The 22949-nt window shown below is 42.4% G+C and overlaps 1 protein-coding gene across 1 annotated transcript in view; it reads right to left on the reverse strand.

Moving 5' to 3' along the window:
- The window catches only part of EMILIN2 (elastin microfibril interfacer 2), a 34433-nt gene extending 33782 nt beyond the window's left edge, over positions 1-651 (reverse strand). The window contains exons 1-2 of the mRNA XM_021386349.1: positions 431-651; positions 134-256 (exon numbers count right to left, since the gene is read on the reverse strand). Coding sequence (XP_021242024.1) covers positions 134-256; positions 431-555 — 248 coding nt within the window. The 5' untranslated portion in view covers positions 556-651. The remainder of the gene's footprint in view (positions 1-133; positions 257-430) is intronic.

Consider the following 22949-nt stretch of genomic DNA (forward strand, 5'->3'; position numbering starts at 1 on the left):
GTGCTCGCTTTGGGGTGCAGCCCGAGCACGGCCACCGCGATTCCATGGGGCCGGGATCGTGCCTGGGTTTCAGGAGGGCTTCGTGCAACTAAGCGCTTCCCCTCCCGACGCCGCCTCCTCCTCGGCTACTTACACCGGGGTCGGCCGGCAGGGAAACTCGTTCCAGGCACACTTGTACTGGGCCTGGACGTAGCTCTCGGTCCCGTCCAGCACCGAGCAACTGACGTTCTTGTTCACGATGTAGGCACACCAGTTCCTGCGGGTAGAAGAGACACGAGGCGTCAACGCCAGGCAGCGCTGGAGGCACGACGGGCCCCTCGTGTCCCGGCACCCCAGCCCAGCCCGCCTCGGCTCACCCCGCCGCCGGCAGCGTTCCCCCAGGCTGCGCGGCCGCCCCGCCCGGGCACGGCGCTGCCCCGCGGGTACTCACTTGCTGCGGGAGCCCGGGCGGGAGTAGCGCAGGTGCGGGGTGGCGTGGCTGAGCCCGGCGCCCAGGGCAAGGAGCAGCGGCAGCGCCCAGCCCGAGGGCGCAGCGAGCCCGGGGCACAACTCCATGGGGCGAGTCCCTCTTCGCCGGCTCCCTCCGTCCGTCTGTCCGCCCGCCCCGCCGCTCTGCCCGCTCCCTCACTGACGCAAATCCCCCCCACCCTGTTTCCGCCCTCCGCGGTGGCTCCGCGCCCCTCCAGCCCCGGCGCCGCTCCCTCCACCCCCGCCCGGCCGGACCCGACCAGCCCCGCTCGCCGCCCGCCCCCCGCCGCTCCCCTCTTCCCGGGCGAGGGGGAGCGCGGCGGCTCCGAGGCGGAGGGACGGCCGCCGGCCCCGCGTGGCGCTGGTCGCCAGCAGCGGGGCTCCCGCTCTCGCCGCACGTTCCCCCTTCCCGAGGGGGATCCCCGGGGACCGGCTGGGTGCCTCGGCCCTCCCGGCGGAGAGGGGCCCCCTGGGGATGGCGGCCTCTGAACCTTGGGCGTGGGGCTCTCATTCGAGTGGGGCAGACGCAGGCGGGGGGGACTTGGTGGCGCGTACCTGGGAGGTGTGAGGGTCTGCTTCCATCCGTGGCTCTGCTGTCCCACTCGAAGTGAGCGTGGTGATGCCATGGGCGATCCCATGTGTACCACAGTGGCTCATCCAGACTGGCCCTGTCTTTGCCATCTGCCTATGCCGTGAGCTCCTTTGACTTTTCCCTGATTTCCAGGTTTTGCCTTGAATAAGCAGAAATAAGCTGAATAAACTCATTCAGTGCTGCATCTTCTGTCCCGGCTGCTTCAGGAGAGGTGGCAAGAGCTCAAGGAGCAAGCAGAAAAGCAGTAACTTCCCAAGGATCTTTTTTTTTCCTCGTGCCCATTTTTATTTAGTTCAGAATGCCATAAGAGCCAGTGAAAACTACATCCTTCTTGAAACCCTTTAATCTTTTGGTGTCAGGGAGCTTGTGTCTATAAGTCAGTTGCTGCCCTTCATCCTGCAGCAAGCATCACAAAACCAGTATGACATCTTCTATACTAACCCCTATGGGTAAAAAATAACATACATTTAAATGCTACTTCAGAAATTATCTTTTTAGACAAGTGATACCTAGTAGGCCATAAGCTAAAACGTTTGCTGAGCAGTGAGTGATGGTTATTGAAATTCATTTGCATTTCAGTCTGCTGCACGCACCCTGACTGGGCCACATGCCCTTTCTAGGCAGCCAGCAGCAGGTCTCCCTGTTCTGCAGACCATGAAGAGGCCCTCCATCCTCACCAGATCCTGTTTTTTTCTGAAGTGATCCTTCCAGTGGCTGCAGACACATTGTCCTGTGAGGTTTAGAGGCAGAGCCCATCTCTGCGCTGTGCTTTTGCAGCATGCAGGAGGACTGGTGCCATGGTCAGGCTGCGCAGGTGTTGGGAGCTCCTATCTTGCTGCAGGCTGTGCTTGTATGGTGTTACCCTCAGCAGCAGCAGTAGCCTGATGGCTTCTGCCTCTGTCACTCAGACATAGCCATTGAGACTAAGTGGTCAGCAACTGTTTCTTCTGCATTGTTGTTGAATCACAGGCCAGCTCCCCAGACCAAGCTCCAGCAGTGGCAGGGTCTGTAGGACTATGTGAGGGGTGGAGAGTAGGGACTCAAGAGCCCCTTGAGCTTTCATAACATCTTTGACAATGAGTAGAGTCTTGAAAGCCACCACGACTGGACTCAGCACAACTAAATAAAGCTGTGAGGCTGGGGAATGACAGGCTGCTCCCACCCAGGAGATGGAAGAGGAGGAGGGAGCAGTCCTTGGGTGGAGAGCCAGGAGGTTGGGCAGCTACCACGAGGCCCATGGGAGAGTTGGGAGCAATGACAGCTGCTGCAGAGCATGATTGGTCCCAACCCAGTCCTTGTGCTCCAGATCCTCCCTTGGCCACAGCCAAGCCCTGGCTTTCTAGGCCTCACACGCAAGCAGAGCGGGCAGCAGGGCTGGGCCTTTTCTTCTAGGCTGTGGCCTGCCTTGAGCTGTAGGCTGGGTTGTCAACTCAGTCCTGCCTCAACAGGCAGCTTTCATCTGCCAACCATAGTCAGCCTCATCCAGCATCTGCTGTTGCCCTCATTACTTCACTTGCTCGGCCTCTGACTCTGACAGGAAAATAAGCTTTAAACACAGGGGTCAAAATTATGCTTTCAGAGTGCTTTTTAGACATGGTTCCATTGGGAACCTACCCTAGCACTCTCTGCCCACAGCCCCAAAGAGAAACACAATGAGTTACAAATGCACAGCATCATTTCACCAGCGATAAACAGAGATGGGGCAATCTGAGAGTATTGCAATCATTTCAATCCAACCTGTTTCATCTGAAAAAATGTCATCCTTCTGCCCTCGTTGAGGAGCGTAACACCTCACTGTGTAAGAAATTACACCTCAGGTAACTATTAAGTAATTTACCATTCTACTGTTTGCGTTTGCAAAAGCATGACATTCAGGCACCATTATTTGTGCTGGCAGAAATTATTTGGAGTTTCTCCAGCCTGAAGAAAGCAAAGCTACAATTCAGTCCCTAAAAAGTAATAACAACAGTTCTTTCTTCCTTTTTCCCCTCATTCAGTCAAGGAACTCCTGAAGTTGGTCCTTTTCCAAAAGTGATGAGCAACGTGCAAGAGCTGTACGTCATCCCACAAAGGGAAAGTAATTAAATAATGTAAGACTGAGGTCATGCCTGTCTTCAGAATGACTGCACAGCACAAAAATTAAAAGGCTAATTTAACCAAAATGAGCATGAAACAAAAGTGTGTTGCCATACACAACACACAGAGCTTATTTCTTGGTGAAGGAAGATGAGGCAGATGTGACCTGATTTGCCATGAGGGTTCCCTTCTGACATGCAAATTGAAGAATGATACAATCATGGAATCATAGAATCATTAAGGTCGGAAAGACCACTAAGATCATCTAGTCCAACCATAGACAACCATCACCATGTCCACTAACCCATGTCCCTCAGTGCCACCTCTACACAGTTCTTAAACACCTCCAGGGACGATGACTCCACTGTTCGACTGATTAAAGGAACAGCGTTATACAGGACAATATTAGAATGGAAAGCCCTTGTAGCCTTCCCTCCCCTCTTGGATGTGGTAAGTAATGAGCCAAGAGTTGCCTTCAGGATTCTGTCCTCAGAAAAATATTTGTTTACTTGAGAACTGTGCAAGAATATCTCTCTCCTGTTTTCTGATAGAGAGGAGTTGTCCCTTTGCTGTCTGGATCAATTACTTTGTAAATATTGTGAAAGAGGACTTGGATAGTACTTGCTGCCTTTACTTTGCCATTACTGTAGAAGGATATGTGAGACTCACTCCTTCCACTACAAAGCATGGTGTGTCTTTGAATTTGTTGAATTTAAAATAAACCATAGCAGTGAAGAACAAAATTTTGCAGGAACATTCACCACTCCTCACTGACACCAGAGCTCTGTGGGAGCCTGAATGCAAACGCCATGGCTGAGAGTGAAGTTTTGTGGTGGCCCGGTAAGTCAGAGGATGACTTGTGCTGAGAAGTATTGAGCTGAATAGAAATGGATGAATTGGGGCAGATGTTTGGAATTGACCTCAGCGCCTACGATATTCACACTGGGCCTATGATATCAGCAAATGCACTAATAACCAGAAGAAAAATTTGGCTTTGACTGGAGAATTTTCAGCTCAGGTGCACAACAAACATGTGCTTCAAGTTCTGCTAATGGCTGCATTTTTTCTGTGGGTGTAACAAGTTTTATTTCAGAGTGTAAGTATTAAGGTTAATATTGCTCTCAAGGAGACAGCAGTGCTCAGACTTTATTTTGCTGTGCTATATCCTCTCATCTCTGAAATTCACAGAAATCCCAAGACAGACAGTTCTTACAGTACATGGAAAGCATCCTGCACTCCTCCCTCCAAATGGAGCGTGTCATCTGCAAGTGCACAGAGAAGGCTTCGGTGAACAGAGGGGTCAGTAGCATGGGTCCCTGGAACACAGAGATCACACATGCGAGTCCTTTTACATTATTTTGAAGTACATCTCCCTTTGCTGAGCTGTGTGGCTGTGTTTTCAGCACCAGGATCAACTGCGCTTTGATGCTTCGTAACAGGATAATGTTGGGAAAACAATGAGGGCCACGTGCAAGCGCCTGCCAAGGAGAGGAAAGTGCACAGAGTGGGCGGGCAGAACAAACAGCAAAAACATTACCAGGGTATTTACTGCAGAGCTCCAGAAGAGAAATGTGCCTTTAATAGCATGGTGCATGGAGAGGCCGCCTATTTTCCCTGTTGCTACAGATTAATCTTAACATCAACATTTATAATTCAAAGCCAGGGTTGGTGTCCTTCAATTTATCTCAGATTGTGAGATATTTTTGTTCACTGTGATATCTTTAAAAAAATTATTCCCCACTGCAAGATTCAGGCTTCATTTTTTTCTAGGTGTAGTCATCTCTGAAATCACTCAGACACATCTCTACCTCTGAATGTTTAATGAAAATTAATGGCAAAATGAAAAGCAAATGACAGACGTTAATTAAATTACTATTTGCAGAGGTGTTAAACTAAAAGAAAAAATTCAGGATTAGTCAGGATGAACAAATAAAGAGAGAGAACAGGAGATATTGGTTTACTTTTTACTGGAGAGCCACCTTGGAGGGCCATAACAGTTCTGTGGCTCCAGAGCCTCCCTTGGCCACAGCTATGAAGATGCCAATTCACAGAAGAGTCCTGAAGAAGAACTCTTCTGTGCACTCTTGCAGCTGTGGAGCATGCAGAGGAATAGCCCATGCTGTCCTGGCCAGTGCTTATGCTGCATCTGAAGTGCCGTGCTTCCCTCCCTAGGCTCTGTTGGAGTGGTGTATGGGCTTCGTGGCTTGTGTGTCACAGCACACAAGTGAGCAACCTGGCAACTCCATCTCTTCTTCCTTTGTGTTATTTCCTTTTTGAGAAAAAAAAAAAAAACAAAAATGTTTGTGCTAGGTTTACTTGTTTAGACAGAAAAACAAATCAGCGTTTTACAAACAGCCCAAACATTGCCCAGCTGTGGCATACGTTAAGTGTTTGTATTAAAACTGGTGCTGTGATCATAGTTATGGTTTTGGCTAGAGAACAAGTTAAACAACTGCTGGTCCCTGGGAACAGCTATCTGAGCAGATCCTAAACACACTGTTACTATCTGCTCAAGGCTTCAAGCCCAGGACAGCAGAGATCAATATCCATTTTTCTGCATCAGGAATGTGTTGGTGAGTTGTGAGCCACAAGTTTTTTATGCTTGAGAAATGTATCTGCTTTGTATTAAATACACATAACTACTAAGTATGAGGAGACATAGTGACTGAGGTCTACACTGCTTCCATAGGAAAGATAAACGCTGTCCTGTATGCTCAACGTGCAGTGTGAGAAGGCTGAAGCCGTTGTTGCCATTGGTTTCCTACCACAGCAAGGCTGGAGCCCATGCAGAGAAGGCAGAAGAGCAGAAGATGTCAGTTGGAAGGAAATATTTTAATGCTCCACAAGATCTTTCAGTGAAGAGCCCTGTGGGGCTGACATGTGTGCAAAGGTGGAAGAAATTGGAAAGAAAATCAGAGGAGATCCTGGAAAGAAGATCAGAGGAGATCAGCATCTCTTGGCAGATGAGGGTGGGAGAGTAGAGCAGGTTTGGTGAAGATATTTCTTTTCCCTTTGTACTTGCTTATCTTTGATTTAGTGAAATTGCCTCATGACTTCAATGGAAATAATGCACAGTGCTTTTTGGTTCTTTCCATGGCTACAGCCACTCTAACCTGCAAGTACAAAGGGGAGAGTTGGTTTTCTTTTCTGTGAAATCAACAATTGCCATTTTTGGCTACAGATACACATATTACTCTGGTTTGGATATCTCACCTCTGATGGTAGTGCAATATTTCAGAATAAAGAAGCTCTTTCTGAAAACAAGAGGCAGAAGACCTAAGGTTGCAATTCACAGTGTCTCTTGCTTTCATGGAGAAAAGAACTCCAAGCCTAGTAATTATCCAATTAAAAAAAAAAAGACTAGTTTTAAGGAGGCACTCTGCATGTTTCTTCCGATTCTTATCTTTTTTCCCCCCATTCAAAATCAAATTTAACTCCTTTTGAACTTGCACACTGTAAAGATGATTTAAGGTTCTTAAAGAAAGTTTGGGTTTCAAAATGACCTAACCAAACACAAAAATGCCAGGAATATTTTAAGTAAGACCTCATTAGGTAAAGACCATGACTGAAAATACTCGCTGCCTCTCTGTAGTTACATTGTGTTTTTAAAAGAGGATTTATATAGGGTAACTCACTTTTCTGATTCAGCCATTTGGACACTGAGCAAATTTCTTCAGCTTCTCTAGTTTCTCCTAGCTTTTCCCCAGCATGGTACAACATGCTGCCCATGTCCTGTGAAACCTCATTGAGGGTACAGCAAAAAGCAAAACAAAGGTAAGAACAGAACCGAAAACTTCTTTTTTCTTCTGCCTTATCTAGTCCTACATTTTTCCTGCATGCTGATGGTATGTGGCTGTCCTTAATCTCAAAAGCTACTGTTCAAACTGTATGCGGACGGCTTCTGGTGAGCAAAATGACAGCTCCAGGCCTCCAGTGCCTGCGGCCAGTGATACTGCTCCCAGCAAATGCAAAACTATGGAGAAGAGAATCCCTGTTAGGGATCACCCTCATCATCCTTCCCCAAGGCAGTTGTCCTCTGAGTCACTCATCCTGCTCAGTCTCTGTAGATGTTCTCTCATGCGGTGACAGCAGCAACCTCCTACAAATACAGGATGAGGCTATAACACTTTGATGTGCAGACAGACCTACAAAACAAGCACAACTTCCTCTGCAACAGTAAGGCTACCACAGTCCAATTCTTAAAAATAAACACATAGCTTCTACCCAAAGGAGTCTGTAGTCAGATCAGACTCAAGCAGCAAACATACTGCCCATTTGTCAACACACCTGCAAGCTCCAGTATTATACTGAAGTGACATCCTGTTTTAACGTCACATGACATATAAAGGAAAGCATCTGATGATTTTTTGCAGTTTGTGATTCCCTTTTTATCACTTGAGAGTTTCAAAGGAAACGGCAATTCAAAAAATGAGAGGGAAGTTAAAAAAAAAAGGAAAGAAAGAGATGCAGTAAAATGTGAGAGGCAGCACAACAGTGTGACATGAGATGAGACACAGAAAGGTATTGGAGATAAGAAGGTGTGGAAAGAGGTGTCAAGTGCAGCAGTGTAAGAATGGGCAGGGTCTTGCTCTGTTTATAGCTCAAACACTGTGAAGTGTTACTCTCACATTTGTCTTAATGTATTCTACCTTCTTCCTAATATGATTTTCTATTGGTTTGGGCAGAGAGAAAAGTGTTCCTCAGCCCCCTGCCTGCTGGGGAGGGGCTGGCTGCCAACGTTTCACTACTGAATCCTAAATACCTTCTCATGGATATGTGCTTGCAAAGGCAAATATATTAAGAAGGATATTAAGCTGGAAAAAAAAAAAGAAAGCTTTTTCTTATTTAGTTCAGAGTATACAAAAAAAGGAAATCTATGTTTATTCCACAGATTATTTTTGAAATTATTCTTGAGAAATGTTTCTCATTGTGTCAAAATTACGTGCCTAATTGCATGTTAATCATACCTATTTGTATTTAATTTCTCAAGGCCGCAATTACATAAGCTAACGATAGCAGTGCTTTGTTTTGTTTGTTAAGGACTCCAAATCAGCCAGGGGCAATATCCTTAAGCAGGTAATTACCTCATTCCCACCAATTTTGATGGGGGTTAAAAGCCTACATCTCCACAGGAATTAGAGATTAAGTACTCAAGATTTGTTTCAATCAAATCTCTTGTAGATAACATCACTGGCTGCATTTGTTTTGTCTGTGGGCATTGTGTGCCTCACTGCCACCCTCTGCTGAAGCTCTTGGAGTTTGTCTTATTTGAGGGATGATATTCCTCAAATACATGCTAGTAGTTGGCCTCAGAAAATCTTGTGGTAGTGAGATCCAGTAAGTAATTATTTTTTCTCCTCATCGATACAGATGTTCCCTCAACTTGGTTGGTTCTTCCTTTGTTCAAGTGTTGTGGCCAAGGGCACCAACTCATGCTGCCATCCCAGCGGGAGAGCAGTCATGCCTCAAGTTCATTGGGCATAGTAGTGATGGGTTGACCATGATGGGTTGACTTGATGATCTTGGAGGTCTTTGGCAACCTTTATGATTCTATGATTCTTACGATTCTTCTGTGCAGGCATGATAGGTTGAAGCAGAGCCATGCCTTGGTCAGCACATTGACAACAGGGATATACAGAAGTGTTTTCCCACAGACTGCAGCCATGCTGATGGCTTCTTTCCAGTGAGAGGAGGGTATGTAGGTTTAAATACATGCCTCCTAACAAGCCATATAGGTAATTAAGTACAAGCACTGGAAGGTGAGGAATAGATAAATATATACTTAAAATGCCTCATCTCTAGCCACTGAAGTTTCAGTTCTGCATCTTAATATCCTTTAGCCAAGTAAGCATTTATTAACACCGATAAATATGTCAACACATTTTAGAACATCTCAGAGATTTCAGTAGAATCTGTGAGTTATCTGAGAGATGAGTGCAGCTTAGTTTTGGATTTCATTTTTCTCACCTGAAATCAAAACCACTGGGTGACATCAGTTCCTTTTGAGGCTTAACTTATGCCGATATCCTGATGAGTGCTCTTGATCAGCCATTGGCTTATAGCTGTCTTTTACAGTTGAAAGGAAATATCCATGGCCAAAAGAGGGTGTATCTTTTCTACCACTCTGGAAGAGCAATGGCTACAGGAATGATGGTTGATGGATAGTAAGTTAAAAATTATGAACACAGCTGCTGCTGTGTGTCCTGTGTGGCAGATGAAAACTGATGGATAAGTGACTAACACTTTTACTGAACAAGACTATATGCAGTAGTGGTGAAATGAACTCATGATTTTAGAATTTACTTTAAAAAACATGAGATATGAATAATTTAAGTATAGCAGGATGCATTCAAAGATGAGCTCAGTCATGGACTCAATTCAGGGCATCTGGCATTATTTACAACATTCACTTTTACTTCTAAGAATGCAGAATTCAGGCCTGAAGAGTGCTATTTATTTATTTACTATCGGTTACTTTTAAAATGTAACCCAAGCTTTAGGATGAACTCTCTCAGGGATTGTTAGTACTCTCTGTGCCTGCTGGTGTTAGGATTTTCACTCCCTTCAGCAATTTACAGAATGTGGTGGGGTCATTACTGCTGTAGGATGAGGAATGATCAAGGAAGGGTTGTGCCAAACCCTGGTCTCTTCAGTAAGTTTTGCCACTTCAGTTACGCTAACAGTGTTGAAGCCAGAAAAAAATCTGTAGATACAGATGTGGTTAATGTGCATAAACCTGTAGAGCCTCTTTCATTTTGGGAAGTGGTTAGGTGAAATTCTTCGTGTTCCAGTACAACAGAACCTCTGTTGTGTGCTGCAGTCCTGCTAACGTTGGGATGGAGGAGGAAGTGGGAAAGAACCAGAGGATAATGGGTACGGAGTTTTGATTTTATTTTATTTTTTTCACATTATGTAGCTCTTTTTCAAAGAAATTAAAAGTTTACACTTGTCATTGCCACTTAAAAATGCGTAGACTGTAATTTCTCTCTTCAAATTTAAGTGGAAAGCTATGGGACAATCCCTGCTGTAAGATATTGCCTCACTTCATGTCACTCTGCACGTTCACTCTGAACAGTTTTCTGATGTTACCACCAATAAGACACTTGAAGGCAACAATAATTAATAAATCACACCACCTAATTCCTGTCATTTCCTTGTCATTTGTCATTAACAATTATTAATAAAGAAATAGTATTGCAGAGGCTGTAGTTATAGTGTGCTCAAGGAGAATAAATAGAAGTATGTATGAGGATATTTCCTAATCAGAGATCAAGGAAGACACTGCAAATAATTACAGTGGAGTTTTACTGCAAACAGTACACTGCAGATTAGTGGACTATAGGGATGGTTATCTTTCACATAAGACATCTTTGTCTAGAGCCTAGCAAGTAAGCCAAATTTCTAGAAACACCAATTATGAACAATGGAAAATGTTTAGAGTAGTTTTAGATAACTTGCAAAAGCCACTTCACTGACTGCATCCTCAGTCTGCCAAACCTCCACTGCCTCTCGGATGAGCTGTTCTTTCTGCTCTGAAAAAGTGGGAATGCTCCCAAGACTTTTATTCCTAGAGAGGTCTGATCAGTTCAACAAACTTAAGAAGATACAACAGTGAAATCCGGAGAGGAGGAAAGTCTTATCATTGTTAGATTATGGGATGTGTTCTGTTATATCAATCTTCTATTAAAAAAAATGAGGCAGAAAAAATAGTTTTTGCAACTACTGTTCTTCATTTCTTTCTTTTTTTTTTTTTTTTCTTTTTTTTTTTTTTTTTAGTACCACAGAATCTCATGCATTTTGCTTTTTCATTCAAGCTCCAGTTCCTGGAATTCCAGCATGATTTGAGCACTTCAGATTGTGTTGCAAGAAAGTTAGTTCTGGCATTCCCTTGCAGAGAGTGATTTGAAAACCTGACTCACAACCATCCTACAGACTCAGAAACAAAAAAGCAACTTCTAAGAATTATATACTTTTAAAATCTCCTAACTTTTAAGCCAATCTCCTGATTCTTTTTATTGCTAAGCTTTGCAGTAGCAGTGTCTTTGGCCAACTGCCTCTGACCTTGAGCAGTCCTCTCGAGTTGCTGTTCCAGAGTTGGCAATGCAGATAGTTTTAAAGAAGTATTTCCTATGTGGCACGCTAAAAGGCAGCAAAGACTTTAACTTCTCTAACCAGTCATGGAATCACAGTTCTTCATTCTGCTATCTTACAGTTCAGCCTTCATTTACAATTGGTTTATCCCATTTTTGTTGTGCAAGCTTTCTCTAGTAAACATTGCTTATCTGGGTCAAGTTATTGGTCTGAAACTTACAGAACAATGCTTACTGTCACACAGAATAAAAGACACTTTCCCTTCTTTTCCATCAGTTCTGTCTCTGCTGACTGGTTATTGATATTTCAACATCCCTCTTAATCTACAGACAGCACTACTTGCCTGAGTCATGTCTTGGTGACTTGCAAAACTTTTCTGAGACATATGAGCGTTCAGACTTCGTAATTGCTTCCAGGCTTTAGTGAGTCCAAGTGTCAAGAGCTCAGCTTAAAATTCAGATTCTTTGCAAGGATATACTCTTTTTTTTTTCCTAGGTAGTTAGCAAAAAAAAAAAAGCTTTTTTTAAAAAAAACAAAGCCCCCATTGCCAAACATTGCAACATAGGTTGGACACACATCCAGGGGTGGGAACAAAACAATCCTTTTCTACAGACTGTCTCTAGGGCCTGGGCCTGTTTTGCAATTGGCAAGAAAAGCCTGTTATAAAAGATATTACGCTGACAACCAGTTTAACTGCTGTTAAGGACAGGGTTATCTTGGGCCTTTTGGAGGCTATGGGCCTCTACAGCTATAGATTTTAGTCTCTGTGCAAAGTACGCTCTGTCTGTGAAAATGAACAAGAGCACTATGTATAAAGTTGCTTGCTGTGTGTGCAGTTGGCATTGTAACTGAGATTGTTGGTAAGGCAATTTATCCATTTGTGGTCCTGGATTATGAGCAGACTGATAAGGAAGGGTTTGAGAAAAATGGATAATTGCTGTGAATCTATGCAAAACACCAACAAAATAAACAACGAAACAATTTTTTTTAATTGCTTTTCTCACTAGACAGTGCATTTGACTGTGCAATACAGGGAATAAGGTCACACAAATAACATGTTAGCATTCACAAACATTTGTTAGTAGATCCAGAGAGCCATTTCAGATGGGAAATCTTAACTCTGGCCTCCCATTCCTGTGCTTCCTGAGATCACAGATCACAGAATTGCAGGGGCTGGAAGGGACCTCTGGAGATCATCTAGTCCAACCCTCTGCTAAAGCAGGTTCACTACAGTAGGTCCCACAGGAAAGCGTCTATGTAGGTCTTGAATATCTCCAGAGAAGGAGACTCCACCTCTTTGGGCAGCCTGTTCCAGTGCTCTGTCACTGTAAAGAAGTTAATTGTTGTGTTTGTATGGGGCATCCTGTGTTCCATTTTGTGCCCATTGCCCCTTGTTCTGTCACTAGGCACCACTGAAAAGAGTCTGCCCCCATCGACTTGTCTCCCACTCATTAGATATATAAACTGTGATGAGATCTCCCCCTCTCGGACTTCTCCAGGCTGAACAGTCCCCGCTCTCTCAGCCTTTCTTCATAAGGGAGATGGTCCAGGCCCCTCATCATCTTTGTCACTCTCTTTGTGACTCTCCAGAAGTTCCGTCTTTCTTGAACTGAGGAGCCCCTTTCAGCTATTAGCATCTGATACAGCAGCATGTTCTTGCTGCTGGAGAAAATAAAGACTTTTGGAACATTCACAGTTGTGCACTCATAGATGAATAATAGCTTCTATGCCTGGCCAAGACATTTATCCAATGTGGTAGAGGTCCAAACTGTTGAAAAAAACAAGACCATCCTGCACTGCTCTCCAGCAATTAGTAGAACCTTGGTTCTTTTCTAATATTTTAAATGAAGAAAAAGGGAGAAAGAACATTAGGTTTTAAAACGCTAACTCTGAGTGTAGGTTACTAATGAGCTGTTAAGCCATCCAAAACAGCCAGATTTTGTGTCTGTAGCAGTCAATGATGAAGTCTACATGTCATCACAATCATATAAATGAATGGGCACTTACAGAGCCAGCTTATTGTACTCTTAGGATGGAAATCCAATGGGTTGGTTTTCAGAAGTACAGAATAATCAGCAACTCCCACTTGAGTCCACTGCATTACTACCTACGGGAATTAATCTTATTTAATCATCTTGAATTTCCAGCCTTGTTGGGAAGACCATCCAGAGTCCTAAACCGAAGTTTAGAAAAGAAAAAAGATCAAGTGAAGTGACATCCAGCACTTCATCTTCAAAGCCTTTCTGACCTTTGGTAGAGATAATCTGATAGTGATTTCACATCCTAAAGGCTCTGGTTTTCTTGTAACCTTTTGATGGAAAAGTTACATTTACCATTCACAAAGCTCTTTCTCAATCTTTACTAAATAAATATGTATATACAGAGAAACGGCAAGAATTAGGAAAGTTTTTTTACAAGCTCTGCCAACACAGACAATTATGCAGATGACAGATCTAGATATTATGGATTCTGAGATGGTATTGTCTGGTTTTTCACCCAAGTGAATGTTAACTAGGCTTGACTACTGCTGAATCTTTCCGTGTGTGTGTGTGTAGTTGCTTTGTCAAAGTATTCCAAGACCAATAATGGGCATTGCCTAAAACCTGAGGAATGTTCTCACAAGTTTCCTTCTCTCCCAGGAATCTGGGCACCGTGTAAAGGAGGGAAGAGAGATGTACCATCAGCGCAGTGTGCACATTAGACATAGCAAGTGGGCTCCAAAGACAGAGTAGACTTAGAAGTGAGAGCTCTGATTTTGGAATGTTTAGGAACATTCTGAAAGCCGAGAACAACATAATGAAGTAACAATTAATAAACTTGTGATTTCCAAAGTTTTAAGAGTATTGTAAATGTTTCGCAAAATATCATTTTAGTGCAGAACACTGAACTTTCTGCTTTGCTAACCCAGAAAAAGAGCTGAGATTTCTTTCCAGTTCTTACCCCCAAAGGAAGATGGCGTATTTTTCATTACTATTTTTTTGCATGTAATCTCTGCAGATGCAGGAATGCTTTCCAACAAAGGAATGGCTTACATTTCAAGTAGCACTGCGGAAAATGTCCCACATAGCTCCTTGACACATTGCATTGATGTGTCAGCACGTCTTTGTAAGGATCTGGAACAGTCTTGGCAACAAAGCTAACCAGCACACTCTTTGATCCCAAATTCCTCTATTTTGATAATGTTATCATGCGTTTGACATAGGATCACTGTTACTCACTCCTATAAAGAAAACCTTCAGAAGAGAAACTGAGTAACACCTACTCATGAGAAATCCATTTTGAAATTATAAGCTGGACTCCAAAACAAAAAAGTCATAAATATCATTTGTTTTATGGCTGTGCTAGTTTTATTACGGCAAAAGAGTCTAAAACATGAAAAAATTCGGACTGACTGCTTGAAAATGTGGTCCTGCTATTGAGAAGATCAGTCTGAAAATGAAAAAAGAAAAAAATGGTGTGAGAAAAGACCATTTGGTTCTGTATCATGAAGCATGAATGAGCTTTGAATTTCCTTAGTTGTGTCCCTAGTGCAAAAGCTGGAATACAAACAAATCTGAAGAAATCGTGCTAATTGCAGATAATTCCAATTGCCAGCATTCTAACAAAAGCATCCATGTTCTGCTCTTTCTCTGAACCTGGCAGAGACCCCTCCAGACCCCCTGAGAATGCAAGAAGAGTTCAAAAGTTCACTCGCTGTTTGCACTTCAACACATTTCACTACAATAATGTTCCCAGTCCTTCTTTACGTCATGTCACATATATTGCCATTCAAAGATAAGAGTACATGGAGCAACTTCAGGAAAAGAAGTTTTAAAGTATATCTTTTGGGTTTAGGAATCAGTGTATCAATATTTAAAGAGCAACTCTTCTCCAGAATACTTGACATTTTGTATGTAAAGTATATGAAATCTATCATACGTACACCATATATGTATGATATATATGTATATACACATGGTTTTCTTTTTCCAAGCCCACTTAACGTTTTCTGGAATTTACTGCTTACACTTGTGAAATATAAATACATAAAAATGACTCAGACTTGTGTAGCCCAGAACAGACTTTCCCACACTGTGATTCACAGAAGAGTAGTTGAATAACTGAGGATTAGATTGCTCTGGATCTCAGAGTCTCACACTCACACACAAAAGAAAAATAGAAAGGAAGATACGAAATTAAAAAAAATTAGAGTGTTTTCTTTCTCTTTAAAAAAAAATGGCTAATTGCAACAGCAAACCTTGTTTAAAATTGATTCTGTCCCTATGACCTTTCAGAGACCCAGGGAACTCACGTGATCACAAATGGGAGGAAAAGTTGTCCATAAGGCATATGTTATTTAGCATGAATGATTAATTAGAAAATCTACTGTATATAGTGGGTTTCTTTGAAATGTATAATCACTGGAATCCTGAGTCTGAGCCTGTCTGTAAACATGGAAACAGAACAAGGCTATTAGGAGTCTCACCGCAGTATTTCTGTGTAATATCAATAGATGTGTCCATCTCTCAGTTCAGTTTTCACATTATTTCTTGCATACTTATTTGGGATTTTATTGTAAGCAACTCCAGCAGTCTCTGCTTATCTGCTTGTCTTCTCTACCACAGAGGTGAGTCTCTTGAGAATACCTGGTCACCTGTCAGTAGCCTACATGGTGAGTCTACTTGAAGCCCCAGGCCGCTTAGATATTGGAAGCATCCAGCAACAAGCAGAGGCCGAAAAATGTCATGTCTCCTTTTGGGAGATGTGGAACTTCAGACTCAAATTTCAAAGCCATAAATAGCTGATTCCTTAAGCCATCACCACTGCTTACACAACTTCCCCTATCCCTGGCACACACCCCCATTCAAAGTTCCCTGAGAGCTCTTGTTTATACCTGGGGACATGTGGGACACAAGAGTTTGTTAGAGGAGACTCCGACAGCATCGCAAGCCTATGCCCAAACACACAGGTGATATTTAAGTGGAAAAAGCAAACGTTCTTTTGGCTTTGTTTAGTGTCAGACAAGTACACACCCTCTTCCAGCACTCCCATTGGCCTCAAAGCATTTGCAGAGTAAAGGACAAGAATGGTCACAGCTCATATAGGTTGGACACTCTGGTGCTGACTCCCAGGCTGGCTCAGTTCTGCAGGGAGGTTGAAATATTCTTCCAGAGTCCAATGGGACAAGTCACAGCCTTGGCCTGACCACCCACTTTCAGAGCCACTTTTTTTCTTCCAAGTTTTGCATGACAATAAACTGCCTTTGGCATCTGGAGGCTCTCCACTCAGAATGTAATTACAAACTTCAAAATGGTGATTAAAATGCCAATAAAGGAAATGATTACTTGCAAGCTTCCACATGTCTGTGTAACAACACGCTGCAACAGCAACAGGGGGTTGCTCAGTAACTGATTTATCCCATTCCCATTTTTACCACACTCTTAAAGCAGCCAGGCTCAGCCAGCCTTGCTGTGCACCTTCAGGTTAGTTCAGGGGTGGAAGGTGGTGAATGACCAAAGCGAAGAAAGTTGCTATGCTAAAGACAGCTCTCTGTAGTTGGTTGATCTGTCAAAACTACCATTTGCCACAGAAGCGGGGTCATTTCAGCATGAGGCTTCTTTCATGTGTACCAGTCTTGAGCATGCTTCCATTTCAGCAGCTGTACTTTGGTTTCCCTCACTGAACAAGCTCTGTAATGTAGTGCTATAACTCTCTTGACTGCTCTTTCGATTCCCCAACATTACAAGGACTCCTAACCATCCCTTCTCACTTTTCACAGGACAGCCTCTGCACTAGAATCGCCCCAGGACTCTGTTAAAGAGAAGCAGCTCTTGAGCAACTTGCAGAATTGCTTCTTCCATTGTTTCTGAAGAATTCTTTTCACTGCATTCCTCAGGCTGTCATGAATATTCCTCTCGCATAACCAGCTCTTCCAGCCTGAGCAGAACTGAACCTGCAATCTGTGTCTTCCAACAGAGCAGTCGCTACATTCGGTGGCTATTACACCACACACAATGCTGAAGACCCTCAGACTTAAGAAGACAGGTTCTTTTAAGTAAGGCAGGGGTAGGAACCTACCTGTCCACCTTGCCTGTTTATTACGTGTCTTTAATTACATATTAATTTTATGATATTGCTGTTTCATTTCTCTAACATTTTGAATACAATTGTAAGAAAATAATACAAGCAAGAACTACATGTAAGAGGAAATACTTGTTTTCACCAGCCTCCCTTCAGCTATTTACTGGAGAAAGCTAAGGTTTACAGCTTTGGGGGTTATTTTCATTAAACTATCAGCAGCTTTTAATTCAATATCCCTTTTGTTCAGCAATTTTGAAACATACCAAGTTCTTGTAAAAAATGCTGAACAAGAGGTTAATTGGTTCCCCATTCTTCCAAACATGTAAGTAAACTGGGTGGGGGAAGTAGTCATTTTCCTGTAATAGAAATTAGGCTTCAGGGCGACAATTTGTATATTTCCTGCATGATGTGGTTTAGTTGATTTGACAGAGATATAGAATGATGGATAAAGGAGTGGATAGTAGGAAGCACAGCCCGGTAAATGTCCTTCAAGCTACAAGAACATAGCATTCCTTTGCTAAAAAGTTAATATTATATAGTTCAGGCAACATTCTTAGACTATGTTATTGCATGTAAAAAAGGAAAAAAAAAAGAACTTCACATAATTTGTTCTTGTGTATAAGGATAAAACTGTTAAAGAGCATTGAAAGCAGAGCCACAAAGATGGAGAAGGGTTCAGAGGGCAGTGAGTACGAGGGGCGGCTGAGGTCCCTGGGTTTGCTCAGCCCGGAGCAGAGGAGCTGAGGGGAGGCCTCATGGCGGCTGCAGCTCCTCACAGGGAGCGGAGGGGCAGCGCTGAGCTCTGCTCTCTGTGACAGCGACAGGGCCCGAGGGAACGGCATGGAGCTGTGTCAGGGGAGGGGCAGCTGGGGGTTAGGGAAAGGTTCTGCACCAGAAGGCAGTGGGCATGGAACAGGCTGCCCAGGGCTGTGGGCACGGCCCCAGGTGCTGGTGTTAACGGGGCGTCTAGACAGTGCTCTCAAACATGGAGTTTGGATTTTGGGTGGTCCGTGTGGAGCCAGGGGTTGGACTCCATGATCCTTGTGGGTTCCTTCCAACTCAACGCAAATCCCCAGTGAGTGGGATTTCTTTAGAGCTCTCATAAACTCAGTCCTGTAAAAACTGGTGAGAACTGTGGGAACCCACACGTACAGTAAAAATTGTGGAATTAATATACTTGCAAACCAAAGGTGTTTATTGTTTGCTGGTAACATCTGACCATTTGCCCTGGTTTTATATATGGGTTGGCTTAAAATGAAATTGCTTTTAATTAGTGTGTGTGCACACATGTATATGTCCGTTTTGTTTGCTCAAATGGAGCCTGCTGCCCCTTGGAACAATTTCATTGTAGAGAAGACATACTACATGGAGAGAAATAGAGTGGCTGTGGAGTTAAAGTACATCTAGTCAACACAATAGCTCCGCTGCAATTCTGTGCATTGCCATAATGGCAGTGGGTGTGGAAGAGCCTGTTTATGGAAATACCATATAACAACAAAGTAACTATATGCATATATATGTATACAAATATATTTATCTGTATGCACATACACATATATATACTTTTTATGAAACAGAAATCATCACTGTTTGCTGCAGCCTGGGGAGATGATCTGGTGCGACAGGAATGTCAAAATCATGGGATACACCCACTCCAGGAACAGGCAGAAAGGGAGGCTAATGGTTACCTCATGCTGAAAGATACCACTACTGTTCCCATCAGTAACACGTTTGTGATTCCTAGAGGACAAGCAAACAGACTTTTAAAAAAGAAAACACTAGAACTAATTTGGGTTTCTATAGTGGACTGCGTCCTAGCAGGTGAAGATGAATCAACTGCAGATCTGTTCAGTGGTGGTTGCCTCAATGCAGTGCTAATGACATGCAATCTTGCCTAGCCTTTTCTTCCTAAATATTGAAAAAAACCTGCTGAGGTTTAGCCCTGCAGGTGGCTGAGCGCCGCATACTTGTTCATTCACTCCCCCCACTTCCCAGTGGGATGGAGGAGAGAATCAGAAAAAAAAAGACCAACTACAAAGTAGAACTTGTGGGTTGAGATAAAACTATTTACTAAGATAAAGGATAAAAATTATGAGAAATATATACATATATAACAAGTGATATACAAGCAATTGCTTACCATCTCCCAGTGTCCAGCTAGCCCCTGAGCAGCAGGAGAGAGATGAACTCCCACAGCCTTCAGAACTTCCACTTGATGTGATATGGTATGGAATATCCCTTTGGCCAGTTTAAGTCAGCTGTCCTAATTCTGTTCCCTCCCTACCCCTTGGGCCCTTTGCTGCCAAAGGCCTTGACTCTGTACCACACTGCTTAGCAGCAGCTATAAACATTGGTGTGTTATCAACATAGTTTTCTTCCTAGAACGGAGATGTACCATTGTATCAGACACTCTGAAGGCAACAATTTCATTCCAGTTGAAACTAAGACAGGGAGCAAAATTAACTTGGAGAAAATGTTAATGCATGAAGTCAAACAGTGTTTTCTTGACAGTTCCTTCCCAATGCTTTATTAATTGTCCACAAAATGACACCACCACAACCTCAACCAAACACTATGATCATATACACTGTAAGTACTATAATTATAAGGCTTTTATTAAGGATACCTGTTCTACTGGCTAGGAAAAGAAATGAAAAAAAATACCTTTGAAAACAATGCTCTTTTGCTTCTATCACATGGTAAAAAAGTAAAAGAAAAGTACACTTGAGGAGTCTGCCTATAAAAAAGGATTGTTAAGATAAACAACAACAAAAAAAAGGATGTAGAGTTTGAAACAAACTGACTCCTGGAATAGTATAGACCAATTAATATCCAAGGAGCCTTAAGAGACATTTGGAATAGGCATGTTTCCTGTCCAGGCTACTAATGCAGCTATAGCATAGTGTCTTTCAGTGGTTCCCTGCCTTCCTTTTGCTTCACTGGGCACCATCCTGGTGCCAATATGCTGAATCTCAGGATACCCTCCTTACTGTGAGGGTAGTCAAGCACTGAAACAGGCTTCCTAGAGAGGTGGTTGATGACCCATGCCTGCCAGCATTCAAGGGTCATTTGGATAATGTCCTCAATAACATATTTTAACTTTTGATTAGCCCTGAAGTGGCCATGTGGTTGGACTTGATGATCTTTAAGTACATTCCAACTGCATTATTCTACTCTATTCTACTCTAATCTTTCCTCCTCCATCACTACTTGAAGTTTCTTGATCCCCCTGCCTTTGAGCAGCAGGCCAAGTCCCATCCCCACCCAAGGCTTCTTCTGGGGTGAATCAGAAACCACTTCCTTGTTCCCATGAGCTGGCCCAGGCCTCAGCAAGAACCGCTTCCCCTTGTTTCCCACACAGCTCTCCCTCAGTCCCTGGCGAAATCAGAGAACATAACATACATACCGTAGTTTCACAGAGTAAAGAATGAGTAAGGAAAAAATTGACACTTACCTTCAGAGCTTGAAGGCTCTGTCAGGGCCAGATGTGTAGTTCTAAACAGCTATTCAAAGCAGGAACTTCCGCTGTAATAAATCCTCAATCAGTCTGATGAAAAATCCTGAAGATTCCACTGGTGAAATTCCCCAAAATCTTTGATGACTGTTGCACAACTCTGGAAACCATTCTTAATTTCCTGTTTGCTTCTTCCAGGGGGGAGATGCATCACGTAACAGCAGTTTATATACTGACCACTGAAGTCCAGAGATGAATTTCAAAAGCACTTCTGTTGGAGTAGGCATTTAATCTAATAAAATTCAAGATCATCCAGAGATTGAGGTGAGGTAGATGTCAGGAAGAAAAAAAATGCATATACAAGTACTAAGTACTGTAGTTAATGAGTACCGTGTGGTAGGACGGCAAACTCTCCATTACAGCTGCCTGGTTCAACTCTTTAGAGCTGAAAAACAGGAAAATGTCTGAGGTAGGACTAGCATAGTCTTTCGCTGACGTTACATGCTGTATTCAAATATATGTATTTTCTTTGAAAACAGCACAATTTGATGTCTAAATAATTTAGATTATCATTAAGACATGAAGATTTGGAGATCCCCTCCTAGCCTAGTATTTGTTGTATACATAAATTGGAGAAGTTTAACTAAAAATGTCATAAAGACATGCACCAGTGACCAGCAGTATGAGGCTTACAGCAGGATGGCATCATGTCTTTTGAAGTTTGAAGACACTTTTCAGAAAACTTGTATACATAAGTGCTTGTTGCTGACTAAATATAAATCGGTGTGTGTATATATATATATGTATATATATATAAAACATTTTATATTAACTTTCCCTCCAAAGTAGAACTTCTTTGAAGTTGATGTGAACCAACACCTCCATATCCTTGACCACTTCTCCTGATGTGTTTATTTACATAGCTTCCAGTAATTGTTTTATACTATCTAAGTTTAGCTTTCTACTCCTAACCTAACTTTTCCATCCAGTGAAGCTTATTTTCAGCTGCTTAACCAGAGCCTGGCTGAAATTTTTATCTTAAATCACGTCTGGTTCTTTTTTACTGGGTACATTGATAACATCCTTGCAATGCGCTCAGAAGACTACAAGTTACCTTTGATTCTCCTTCTCAATTTTCTGTTGTCTCATTTACCTGTTGGAGTATTTTCTCTACTGTTTTAGGACTATTTTTTAAACCTCAAAAAATTTTAGTTTGCTTTAGGCACTTAAAGAAGCCAACAAAACCTACTGATTTATATTTTAAAACTAGAGAAATCCTTACAAAGTAAAATTCTGTTCAGATATCTAAGCTTCCCCATGATTATTCTACCTCCTGTTTCAGTCTCTATTTCCAACTGTTAAAATATATACACAGACTAACTGTAATTATTTTTCTTTTTCCCTTTGTGATATCACTATTTCCAGCTGAAATCTTTATGTCCCAGTTACGCTTTTGGTGTCAAGGGCCAATTTTTATCTGCTTAGCAGTAAGGCTGTTCTGTGAGGGTGGTTGTAATACAGAAGTTAAGAAGTTAGCACTGGGACAACAATACATTTGCACCCATGAAATGTAATCCTTTGCCACTCTCCTCATCCATAGAATAGCTTTCCAGTAAACCTGTCAAACTTTTCATATTCACAAGTTATTACTTTGTTTCTCCATCAAGGAGGAATTTCTGAAAGAGATATAAATTTCCATGTCAACATCTTGGACATTGCCTTAAATAATGACTTTTTGTTAACTACCTTGAAAACTACAAACGGCCGTGGTTAGACCTCATTATATTGTGTCTCCAACCCTCTCTTGTTAATTGATACTACAATGCCTTGGCAGTTCATCAATCAAAGAAGAGCAGCCCTGAAAGTTCTCTTCCCCAAGACGGCCCATCTTTTTAAACAAAAAGTTTCATTTCACGATACAGTCTGCTGACTCAGTTATTGCAATCAATTACATTGTCAGTGTTTTGTATTGCAGCAGTTTTATTGAAAAGTTTGAATTTTTTTCATAAATAAAAAAGGATATATCTTAAATTTTTTTTTCCACACATGAACATAAGAACTCTGAAAGCTTTTGCAAATGAAAATTACCTATACAAAAATTAGGCTATCAATGTTAAATACTTCAAATTTTTCTTACTACTAACTGAAATACATTTATATCTTTTATCAGTATAAAAATCTTCATAGTAATGGGTAATACAACATGAA

This window comes from Numida meleagris, chromosome 2 (genome assembly GCF_002078875.1).
Source record: "Numida meleagris isolate 19003 breed g44 Domestic line chromosome 2, NumMel1.0, whole genome shotgun sequence".
Taxonomy (NCBI): domain Eukaryota; kingdom Metazoa; phylum Chordata; class Aves; order Galliformes; family Numididae; genus Numida; species Numida meleagris.